Source organism: Elgaria multicarinata, chromosome 1 (genome assembly GCF_023053635.1).
Source record: "Elgaria multicarinata webbii isolate HBS135686 ecotype San Diego chromosome 1, rElgMul1.1.pri, whole genome shotgun sequence".
In the NCBI taxonomy this organism is placed as follows: domain Eukaryota; kingdom Metazoa; phylum Chordata; class Lepidosauria; order Squamata; family Anguidae; genus Elgaria; species Elgaria multicarinata.
In genome coordinates, this window is record NC_086171.1 from 125,846,688 (window position 1) to 125,859,144 (window position 12,457).

General features: G+C 40.3%; 1 protein-coding gene across 3 annotated transcripts in view; it reads left to right on the forward strand.

The window, feature by feature from the left end:
• AGL (amylo-alpha-1, 6-glucosidase, 4-alpha-glucanotransferase) overlaps positions 1 to 12,457 on the forward strand; it is a 53,305-nt gene that overhangs the window by 13,309 nt on the left and 27,539 nt on the right. For 2 of the 3 annotated variants that reach the window (XM_063136280.1, XM_063136290.1), the window contains exons 8-18: positions 971 to 1,091; positions 1,495 to 1,597; positions 1,719 to 1,816; positions 2,529 to 2,668; positions 3,195 to 3,382; positions 6,350 to 6,473; positions 8,221 to 8,384; positions 8,944 to 9,045; positions 10,146 to 10,301; positions 10,771 to 10,921; positions 12,327 to 12,451. In XM_063136280.1, coding sequence (XP_062992350.1) covers positions 971 to 1,091; positions 1,495 to 1,597; positions 1,719 to 1,816; positions 2,529 to 2,668; positions 3,195 to 3,382; positions 6,350 to 6,473; positions 8,221 to 8,384; positions 8,944 to 9,045; positions 10,146 to 10,301; positions 10,771 to 10,921; positions 12,327 to 12,451 — 1,472 coding nt within the window. Of the gene's footprint in view, positions 1 to 970; positions 1,092 to 1,494; positions 1,598 to 1,718; positions 1,817 to 2,528; positions 2,669 to 3,194; positions 3,383 to 6,349; positions 6,474 to 6,873; positions 6,998 to 8,220; positions 8,385 to 8,943; positions 9,046 to 10,145; positions 10,302 to 10,770; positions 10,922 to 12,326; positions 12,452 to 12,457 lie in introns of all 3 variants that reach the window. The other variant, XM_063136271.1, reaches the window with a different exon arrangement.

Genomic DNA, 12,457 nt, shown 5'->3' on the forward strand with positions numbered 1-12,457 from the left:
AGTGCATAGATAACTAAGGCAAGGAACATCCTCTCCAGGTAGGACTGCAGTGGGCGTACCAGCCGAACCTGGTAAAATGCAGTCCTGAACACTGTAGCCACCTGGGCTTCCACTCCCAGACTATGGACTTGATGTTTTAGAGGGAGTGCAACCCTATCTAAGACTAGTTGTGAACCTCCATCCATAGTATTTGGTTTCTTTTATGGGAAGATGCATTTGTTTTCAAGCTCTTCCATGTCTGCAACTTTAAATTCAAAATGAGGTTTAAAAAATGGAATGGCATTCCTCCTTAGGGCATGATATGACTCCTATCTTCAGTCACCTCACTGGATCCAAGGTAGTTCTGCATGATGGAAAGTACATGCTAGGGAAATCCTGTGGCATCTGCTCCATGCTCATCCCTGAAGCCCTCCCTGTAGGGTTGGCAGATTACATCATGCTTAAAGGCATTCTCAGATGTTGCCATCCATGAACTTATGGGGAAGAATTTCTCTGTGATATGCTTACTAGACAAATGAGGATTGTTGCTCACTACCCCAGCTATGTGCACTTCATTTATGGTCCCACAGGATCAGGTGTGGGCTTATTTGTGCTAACCCAGGAAAGGAGCTTAGCAAAATACATTGCCGAAAGATTCAATGGGAATGGAATCTAGGAAAACATTTTTCTTTACTTGGAGATGCTTATGGTGAGATATATATTTTTCTCTGAGGACCTTATTGCTATCATGCTATTAAGCTTAAGGCAAGGGAGGTAACCCAGGTTCTTAAACAGGTATCAAAATGTCTCTGTGTCCATCTAGGATATGTGATAGGAAAACTTCATAAGCTGGCACATTTATGCGGTCACTGTGATTCCTTGCAGAATGCAAAGAGTTTCTCCATATGCAGCAGCGGTTAGACTGCTGGGTTGCATCCATGGTTGTCTGCCTCTTGGCTTTGAGATGTAACGTTTTCTATTTCTCAATCAGGTGGCTCAAAAGTTAAAACTGATCCCAAGCAACATCTTGCAGTCATTCAGGATCCTGAATTTAAAAGACTTGGCTGTACTGTAGATATGAACATTGCATTGAACACCTTCATTCCACATAGGTATGTAATTGTTTAGTGTTGTCATGTTTTTCCAAGAGCAAAGTTTAAAACTGTAATTCAGGGGTTAAAACATTGTCTATACTCCATTCGCAGGCATAAATGTTCCACTAAACTGCACTGCAGCAACCTTTGTTGTAGCTCCACCAATCCAGCTGACTGTAGCACATACATAGAGACCCACACTCAAATTTCCTGTAAAATTGCTCCTCTGTTACCTTAAATATAGCAAAAATTAGAAAAAATATCCATTCCAAATAGATCTGACTGCCTTGGCTACACTAGCTCAGTGCTAATGTCAGATGGCATCAATATGAATGTATTCAACACAAACAGGTTACATTTTGACTTGGGTGCAATTCCATACCGGTTCTAACGATTTTAAATTGCATGTATGTTTTCTTAGCAATGGGCCTGCCGCAATTGAAGAATGTTGTAACTGGTTCCGCAAGAGAGTTGAAGAACTCAATGAGGAAAAGTTCCGACAAACAAATTACCACCATGAGCAGGTTGTAGCCATGTTGAGGGATTTGAAATTTTTGTTTATGGTCTTCGTTCATTTTTTTATTTTTTATTTTTTGGTAGTATCCCCTGAGGTTTTATTGAAACAACTGTTTTAATGGCTTCTAGGCAGTCAACTGCTTTGTGGCGACGGTGAACTACGAACGACTGGCAGGCCATGGGCCTAAATTAGGTCCTGTAACTAGAAAGTTTCCTTTAGTTACAAGGTATTGCATCACCTTTATTTTAAAAACATTTTATTTTAAAACATGTGCTTTCTTGAATGATGATAGACAATAATTGTTGGGTTCCCTTAATAAGGAAGAGTATACGTTAATGTTTGAAACACAGAATATAGAGGAAGCTTCACTTTATATAAGAGGGTGTGTGTGTAATTTTTACAGTAGACTGGTTCAATTATCATACAACAGTTTAATAAATCAAGAAGAGCATGAACCTTTTGCCCACACATTCTCTCCTTCCTTTTGCAGCAATTAAACACAGAAGTCTCCAATTAAGACAGAAGTCTATCTGTAATATATATTACTTACATATCCAGCTATACAGAATGGCGTTTTGGGAAGTGGTGTTATTGGTTGCTTATGGGTAGGGATGTCAGAGGAATCTATTTAGGGGATAGAGCTCAGCTGGTTTTCGCCAGCTCAGCCCCCTGGGCTCTGTATCACTCTTCTGCAAGCTGGCCTGACTCACCATGCTGTAACCATAAAGATGTGGCTATCTGTGACTAGGATTTGGGCCCAACAAGGTAACAGTGAGCTGGATGAGAGAAAAGTTCAATACCAAAGTGTCCATTATTAAGTTGATTGGAGGGGGGGCAATTACTCATATGTTCTTATTATTTGTGGAGGGACATATTTCAATTTTCATATGCAAATTGTCTTCTCTAATGCTCAAAAAAGTATTTTCTGCACACTGCAGGTACTTCACTTATACCTTTAAAGAGCTAACCCTGGAAGAGGAGGAAGCTATGATGCATCAGCCTGAGAAAGCGAGTTATTTTATGGCCCATAATGGCTGGGTGATGGGAGATGATCCTCTGAGAAATTTTGCTGAACCAGGTTTGTGATTTTGAATGTCATCTCCTATAAATGCCTTTCACTAGTGTACTGGACAGAGGTATTGTGGCAGCTGCCAGTTGCAATAAGACGTTACTGAGAAATTTTAATACTTCAGTAGTTTCTCAGAGATCTTTAATAAAATGCAGGTTTCCCAAGAGAAAATGTAATAAAAGTTTAACAAAATGCAGGTTTCCGAAGCCTGCACTTATGGAGTGAACCCTTCCCTTAAGCGTTGCCAGCTGCATGTTAGGCTGACATGGCAGGTACTTTAAACTTCACTCTCCTCCACATGGTGGGAGCAAAAATGTACCTTGCTGCTTCAACCACTTATGTGAGGGTAAATAAAATCTCTTTGTTTTATTTTTTAAAGTGTTTTAAGCTACATAGTGACCCTTACTATGGTGTTGTCTTAGATGGATGCAGGGTTACTATTTTTTAAAACCTAGGACTTTCTATACTACATTTTTCCTTCCATACCTTTTGTTATTTGTGTGTGTCCTAAGTTAATGCCGTTCGTTTTTGCCAGGTTCAAATGTCTACCTGAGAAGAGAGCTTATTTGCTGGGGCGACAGTGTCAAGTTACGTTATGGGAACAAACCAGAGGACTGTCCATATCTCTGGGCTCACATGAAAAAATACACTGAAATTACTGCTAAATACTTCCACGGTGTACGCCTTGACAACTGTCACTCTACCCCTCTTCACGTAGCTGAGGTATAGAAAAATAAAATGTCTCCATAGCATATAAATATAACTTTGAAGCCAGTTTTTAAACTTGTATCTACATCAGCTGATGCTCATTACAAATGAATTTTGATTTATTTTTACTAGCACCATTTCAACATGCTTCCTAGATGCTGGATGTTTTTGTCTGGTTACTAGTGGGCAAATAGTTGTTTTTCTGCCTGTGTACAGGAATGGCACAGTCCTGTGCATCTTCCTCAAATGTAAGTCCAACTGTGTTGAAGGGGCTTACCCCTAAGTATGTGGCAGACTGTAGATTAAGAGTGAAATCCTATGCATGTCTACAAGGAAGCAAGTCCCATTGAGTTGAATGAAGCTTTCTCCCAGATAAGTGTGCATAGGATTGCAGCTAGAGTCATGATATTAGAGTGTTATACTTGGCTCAGAGGAACCTAGGTTCAAATCCCTGCTTAGACATGAAACTTGGTAGTCAGTTGTCTTCTTTCAGCCAAATGTACCTTACAGTGTCGTAGTGAGGAGAAAAAGATGGATTCCACCACCATCACCATCTGGACATTTCCATGACAGGAAGGATTAGGATGCAAATACATAGACATGGCTTAAATAAGAAGAATCTCTTCAGAAGTTGTAAGGCAGCCTTCTTCACCCTGGTGCCCTCCAAATGTTTTGGACTTTGACTTCAAGAAGCAGGGCCAGTGAGCAGGAATGCTGGGAGTTGTAGTCCAAAACATACAGAGGGTACCAGGTTGGGGGAAGTTGGTTCATGCATAGCTTTTGAAAGTGCTTCACATATATTCTTCGTCATTGTTACATCAGCTGTGAAAGGTAGGCCGGTATTATTACCCTCACATTGCAAATAGTAGTTAAGGCTGAGAGACTAGTGGATTACTTGAGTTTTCCTGATGAGTTCACTAGAACATCCTGGCTCATATCCTTGGCTATACTAGTAGTAAAGCGACATATCAGTAAAGTTTGTGTCACTCTAAAACAGTTTACATTTTTGTGTGAAATAATATAAGGCTCTTGCACATCATGAAAGGAGGGGGAATTATGGAAGAACTTCAGCATGTCCAGTAGTAATGATAAGTGCTATAATGGGAATGGGAAAATTTCCTGTTCTATATATACCCTGTGCAGGAGGATTGGAGCCAAGCTGTCTAATTATAAAGTTAGTCTTGACTACGTATCATTGAAACTTGTGCTAATTGTGACAAATTGGACCCTTGGAGTTAATGAAACTTAGGGATGGTGCCGACACAGTCTTCCCATCTTCAAGCCATGGCTTGGAGACTGGGAGCATGTCACAGGCATGAATGCTCTCCTCCCCTCTAGTGCACAAATTCCCCCTCCTTTCATGATTTGCTTTTAACTGTGATTTAGCATTGTTTCCATAGAGAACCAGAACGTTATAGTGGTTAAACTGTTAGATTAGGTCTGGGGAAACCTGGGTTCAAATCCCCATAAAGCTGTGAAGCTCATTGGGTGATCTTGGAACACACACACTCTGTCTATCCATCCATTCATCATGACAGGGTTGTTGTGAAGATGAGCTCATAATGAAGAAGCCTTGTACATGTTGAACTCCTTGGAGGAGAGGCAGGATACAAACAAAATTAAAAATGTCTGAAACTCTGGTTTGAAGTTGGATTGCAGATTATAGTTCTAGTAATCACTGGTTAGCCTTAACCATACTTAGAACTGATACAGAATCAATGCTAAACCGTGGTGTGAGCAAATCGTAGAACTTGTGTGTGAAACAGTTGTAGGATGGAGTGCGCTGGTCTTCCAATACTTTTTCCAGTCTCTAAAGTATTGGAGCCCTTGTGTAAATCTATTTTAATATAATATAATATAATATAATATAATATAATCAAAGTTTTTGAAGCTACCAAAGGTTTATTCCTTGGCTTTATTTATTTATTTTATTTGTTACATTTATATACCGCCCCATAGCCGAAGCTCTCTGGGCGGTTTACAAAAGTTAAAAACAGTAAACATTTAAAAAGTATACAAAATTCAAAAATATCAGTATAAAAACAACAATATCCATTTAAAAACAACAGTTCTGGGGTCCGTTAAAAAACAAACTTAGCATTGTTAAATGGTGTTAAATGCCTGGGAGAAGAAGGTTTCTGTGCAACCTTAACAAGGTTAGTGGTTGATCTGCTATCTATTGTTGTGACTTGAATTATTTGAACACATCTTACTGATATTTCTTCTAGCAGAGCATTTAAAGTGAAAACAAAATGTAGTTGGCTGCAAGCTTAGCATTGATATTTGGATTGTTGGTGTTTTTTCAATCATACATTTGCCAAAGTGACAGATTTCCAGATTGACTCAAATTTAGTTTATCCTTGCCAAGCAAAGTTACTGTGCAATAACTTACAATATTTAAAATGTTACTTTTCCAGAATTCTAGAAGTAGAATTATTTTTCTCACAGTTACTTTTCGAGAGTGAAATTTTGTTCCATTGGTAACTTTCCTTGTAGGTAAAGCTATAATTGTTTTCTTCTTTCTCTTTTTAATTAATTAGAATTATTATCTCTTAAGCTGCACGCATAATTGCATATTTGTATATACACTGGCTTGCTCAAAAAATGGCAAAAATATAACATTTCTCTCACAAAAGATTCTGAAAACTCTTTACTTCTTTGGGTTAAACAGAGCCGCATGAATTAATGAGTTCCGTCTCAGAAAAAATCAAAGTAATCTTTGCAGAGCTTATAAATATGATGTCTACAGTTGCACTTTAGGAAAGTCTACACACAGTTGTTTTGAGAAGGATAAAGCTACGCTGACCACTTTTAAGTTCCATTGATTTCCAATTAAGAGTTAAACATTGGCCAGATCCTGACATTTCTCTCTTAAGCTTATTTTGGAAAACTCTGCTGTGGTTGGGTAAAACCTGTGTCATGCATTATAGGAAAAGTGCATGCTGTGAGGAAGCTGTTTTAAAAATGTGTTATGATCTGTAGGAGATGCTGGCTGCAGCCAGGTCAGTCAGACCTAATCTTTATGTGATAGCTGAACTCTTCACGGGCAGTGAGGTCATTGACAATGTCTTTGTCAACCGCCTTGGAATTACCAGTCTGATTAGAGGTACCCAATAAAATCCCACCCATGCTTGAAAGGTTTGTTGCAGGATTGCTGTGTTATATAAGTCAAAAGCTCTTTATGTGAAACTAACTTTGTGTTTTCTTTGTATTTACTCATGTGTGTCCTCTGCCGATTCAACTGCCTTTCCCTCTTCCCTTTTTATTTGCCTATTCTGTGGGTTGTTGTTGTTTTTCTTACATCTAACTCTCCATCCTCGGCTTGTGCTAACTTGCATGCCTCTTCATAAATGAATTTCTTTGGTTCTTACATCTTTGGCTTCCTCTTTTTGTTTTGCCGTGTGGCATTTCCCCTGTTGCCCCAATCCATGCCTAGCCTTGCACCCTTTCTTTTCTTCTGTTCTGCCTTTTTCCGTCTCTGGCTTCCTTGGCTGTGCTTTTTGCAGTACATGATGGATGCGGCTAGAAAATTGCGACCCAGCTTGTATGTAGTGGCTGAACTGTTCACAGGAAGTGAGGAGCTGGACAATATCTTTGTGAATAAACTGGGCATTAGCTCTTTAATCAGAGGTAGGCTTATTTGAATTGCTCTGCCTTTATTTACCCTTGAGATTATGCATGATATGCTGTTCGGGAAGGACGTTAATGTGCAAAATATTCTTTGCATCCATTTTTGATAAACACATGACAGCGAACTTAACAGTATGGCTTCTTTCACAATAATGATAGCATTGTGATGAATATTAGGGGAAGATACCTTGCACAGGGCAATCGAGCAATAACCACCTCCACATACTTCTCATATGAATAGATGTATGTGTATATAATATATAATTTTATATTGAAACTCAGTCATATGCACATTTCTCTTCTTCAACTGGTACAGACATAACATAATCTATCCCTTAATCATGGTTAAGGGATGGGAGATGAGCTGTGGGAATGTGGCCTTTCTCCCTTCTGGAGCATGAATCTGGCCTCCATTTTATCCATTGGCAAAGAATATCCAGTAATTTCCTCCATAGTCCATTCTTAGCATACCGTGAGACTCTGGGCCTGTTCAGATGCTGCTTTTCTGGTATAAGGAGACACAAGCCTTGGGCTCAGGCATGACTCTGTCTTATCCACCACACTTTCCATGCCAAAAAACAAAAAGGAACAGCCAAACTGAGAGTTACCATGTTTATCAGTATGTTGGATTTCCCTGCCTCTGCAACCCATTTTTTATTTCAATCCAGGGATAGGACTGTTGGATGTTCAGTTCTCCATGTCATGGGGGTGGTAGGGCAAAGGTCACCATATCACACCGACTTGAGCCAAGTCGGGTTTCTAAGTAATTGTTCATGAAATATTGATCCCTATAGCTACCGACATAGTTCAGTGGGTGGAGTAAAGCATATCGTCATTTTTATTAGTCCCGGGTTTATGATAACTAATTCTTCATCAGGGTCGCTTTCCAGAAGTGGGTGGGGATGAAAGCAAAAGGGGCAAGGCCAAAAAAACACCCCAAAATACCAATATGTTTTCGCTTCAAACTCTTACTGCCAGTAACTAAGCCTTAGGGGAGGCATTTCAACTCTTTAGAATGGGGAAAACAACTGCACAAAAGCCAGGGAACCACCAGACGACTAGTGGTTGGGGGTGGACAGAGGTGGGGCCTAGGGAAAGGAGGTGGGGCCTTTTAGGAAACCCCAGAGAGCCAGATTGGGATTCCCATAGGGCCGGATTTGGCCCCTGGGCCTGAGGTTCTACATTCCTGGTGTAAAAGCTCATGTATGCTATTTATTCTGTAGAGGCAATGAGCGCATACAACAGTCACGAAGAAGGAAGATTGGTTTATCGCTTCGGAGGAGAGCCTGTTGGGTCTTTTGTTCAGCCGCGTTTGAGGCCTTTAACCCCCGCTATTGCACATGCACTCTTCATGGACATTACGCACGATAATGAATGTCCCATTCAGGTAAGCAAAGTAACCATTTTAATGTTCAAATACAGGTTTAGCTGCTAATTGAAGTTCTGTTGGTGCTCTTATAAGCATTAAACTATGATGACTTCATTACCTGTTTTGACTCATTAATGATAGGCACATAATACTACTTTAAGGTATGTGGGATTGAGCTGTATTCAATGTTTTAGCTGCATCATTTGGGCAAGAGCATTAAGTACATGACTTCTCTTTAAATATTTTCTGCATGCGGTATAGTGGGTTGCATCCCATCTTACATGAGTGGAAGTCTGCTCTTGTAGTGGAGATTTCCTGTCCCTCCTTCCCACTGCCTCCCATTGTGGTACCCAAAAAGCCTCGCCCGAAGATGAAAGGATCCTCAGAAAAGGCTGGGATAAGTGGCTGCAGCAGGTGGAGGTATTCATTGGAATTTGAAGAGTCTGCTTTGTGTGAGCCGAAGGACCTTTCCATTCGTGCAAGACATCTTTGGATGCAACTCATTTTTATTTTTACATATATAGAAAACCAGGCCAATGGTCCTGACTGAATTCTCTCCCACCTCTCTTATTGCTAGCATCGATCTGCTTATGATGCCCTTCCCAGCTCAACCATTGTTTCCATGGCTTGCTGTGCTACAGGAAGCACTAGAGGATATGATGAACTAGTCCCACACCAGGTATGTGCTATTAGTAATATGCTCCTCAAACATGTTGGCAGGGATAGTCTTGTCATTCATTCTCTGGAGGATAGTGCTATAAATGGCTATTAGTCATGATGGTTATATTACCTCCAGTATACCTTTTTATACCAGTTGCTGGGGAGCATGAGAAGGAGGGTGCTGCAGCATTTATTTCCTGCTTGTTTATCTGGGTTGCAACAGTGTGAACAGAATTCTGGATTAGATAGGCCTTTGGTCTGATCCAACACAACTCTTCTTATGTTCATCTGCATTACTACATTATGTCTCTGAAAATAGTTCAGGAGTTTGTTAGTCCAAAATGCAGCAATTAGTTTTGCCTCCTTGGATAATATCTCATCAACCCTAAAAGAACTTCATTGGCAGCCTGTTCACTTCTGGGCCTTTCCCCAAATACTACCAAGGTGACATCCCAGCTATGTGGAGTGTCCTCCCCAGGAAAGCATGCCTGGCACCAATTGTACTGTGGCAGAGTCAAAAAACTTTTATTTACCCAAGCATTTTAAAACATGTTTGAAAAGGAAAGGGACCTCTCGTGCAAGCACTGAGTCATTACTGACTCTTGGAGGGACGCCAGCTTTCACTGACATTTTCTTGGCAGGCCTTATAGCGGGGTGGTTTGCTGTTGCCTTCCCCAGCTGTGATTACCTTTCCCCCAGCTAACTGGGTACTCATTTTACCGACCTCGGGAGGATGGAAGGCTGAGTCGACCCGAGCCGGCTGCTTGAAACCATCTTCCGCTGGGATCGAACTCAGGCCGTGGGGAGAGTTTCAGCTGCAGAAACTGCTGCTTTACCGCTCTGCGCCACACGAGGCTAAAACATGTTTACTATCTTATATATCTTTAACTCTTTTGAATTTTAATTGCACATCAATCTTCCGGTTGTTTTGAGTGTATTTATTGTTTTGTTTGTTTGTAAACTGTCTTTTAATCATTGATTAAAAGGTAGTATATGAATGTTTTAAATAAGTACTACTGCTATAATATTGGAAAATGTATACCACCATCTAATCAGAAGTTTGTGGGATTTTTTGAGGATAGAAAAATAACAAATTGCTACATTTCAATTTGTTTGCAGATTTCTGTGGTCAGTGAAGAGCGATTCTATCCGAAGTGGGATCCAGCAGCAACACCTTCGAACCCTGGGAGAGTAAATTTCAAAACTGGAATTATAGCAGGAAGGCTGGCGATGAACAGATTGCATCAAGAGCTGGGAGCTAAAGGTTTTAATCAGGCAAGAACTCGGCCAACTCCAGAGGGCAGCAAGATGAGGCAGTTGTCATGGCAATGGGGTGGGCAGAGGGCAACAGGGCGGGTGGAGAATGAAGGGAACGGAGGAAGTTGTGTAAATCCTTCAACTAAAGGCACCCATGTTTTCTTTTGCTGGTATTAATTAAACTTATTATGGCTCTTGGTTAAAGGAAACAGATGCTAAATGAATAGGTTTATATAAACCTAGAGTCCAGTAGGGTGTTTGGCATGTGGCTTAGCCTACTTGTACAAGTCAGATGACTGTAGTGTACACCTTTAGTTTGAGCCTCCTCTATCCCTTGCTGATTCAAGGAGTCCAGGGCTTCTGAAAATCATGGAGCCTGCCTTAACACGCCCTGGACAAGAAGTTTGACATGGTGACGAGTCATCTAAATTAAAGTATAATTTGAATAATAAATATTTCTATCCATTCATTAAAAATGCATTTTTAGGTGTACGTAGATCAAGTCGATGAGGATATCGTGGCCGTGACAAGGCATTGTGCTAACACACACCAATCTGTTGTAGCAGTTTCTCGAACAGCTTTCAGAAATCCCAAGACATCTTTTTATAGTCAAGAAGTTCCCCAGATGTGTATTCCAGGTAAGATTATCAGTCTAGAGCAGGATTTGAATCCTGGTGGTGGTAGTGGTGGTGACGATAACAACGACGTCACTGATGATAATAAAAGTTTATATCTCACCTTTCTGTCAAAAAAAAAAAAAGCAGCTTGTTAAGTCGTTCCTAACCCTTTATCATCTCAACCCTGAGTGATAGCAACTGGCCCAAGATCACCCAGTCATATTCATGGGGATTTGAACCTGAGTCTCCCTGTCTTAGTCTGACATTTTAACCACTACATCACACAGTCTCTCAACATATTCCCTCTTTGTCCACTCCCCTTCCCATCCCCTGTGAAATAAGCAACACCAGCAGTAGAGGGAAAGGTTTAGCCCACTCCTGTCGTTCACTCCTTTACTTTGCCCCATAAATTTGGATGCCATCCCACTCCATAGAAAGAACTAAAGTGTCGGGTTAGCGACGTGGTTGAAGCATGAGCATTACTGTACCTCTGCTGCTGAAAGTGAGTGATGTGATTTCCATGAATAGGGACATTAATTTTCCCTTGGACTTCCTGCAATAAATGAGCCTTCTTTCAAGATGTGAGAAGCCTTACACACATACACATGATAGGCCTGTTCAGACAATACATTAAGCCATCTTTAGGCTGCTAACCCTTTTGCAGCAAATAGTGAGTGTATTTAAACTGTGGTTATGTAGCCACCATGTACGCCATAATGTTTAGCTCAAAATGCTTAACCATCATGGCTTAGCCTGTTGTCTGAACATATGGTTGGAGTCAAAGAAGAAGATACTACCCAGACACAATTCATACTGATAGACTTTGCTTTTGGGTTTATTGTATCAACTACAAAGGTCTAATATCTACTGTAGATATTTTGAGTATCAGTCACACTGGCCAAATGAACATCCTTTGAGTGTTAATGGTATAATCTGAAGTTCCAGATAATGTAACACAAGCACACGTTCTAAGCCAAACATTTATTTATATTCCTTGTTTAAGTAAAATTATTTATTTTATTTATTTATTTCATTTTTATACTGCCCAATAGCCGAAGCTCTCTGGGCGGTTCACATATTCTTGATACCCTTCTAGCAGTAACCCTCCTCAAAAATTAAAGGTTTCATAATCTTTTGAAATATGCAGTTTGTCATAGAAGATAAGAGCTGATACTGAACTTCACTCTTTTATGTTAGAAATGTCCTTGGTCTGAAATACGTCTCAGACGTTCAGCACAGCTTATCTATGATCTTGCTCCTTAAACTTAAAATGAAGTTCAGTAGTGTGGCTAATGGATGGCCTGGGTTAATATGGCTAGCATATTGCATGGCTGGCTAACAGGTTTTCTCTTCCCTCTGCTAATCATAGTAATGAATGTTTTGCTAGTTGTGTCTGAGAGCTGTGTTTTCCTTATACCCTCTATAGGCAAAATTGAAGAGGTGGTTCTTGAGGCTAGGACTGTTGAGAGAAATGCCGGCCCTTATAAAAAAGATGAGCAGGCAATCAATGGATTGCCTGATTATACCGTTGAGCTCCGAGAACACATCCAGGTAGCT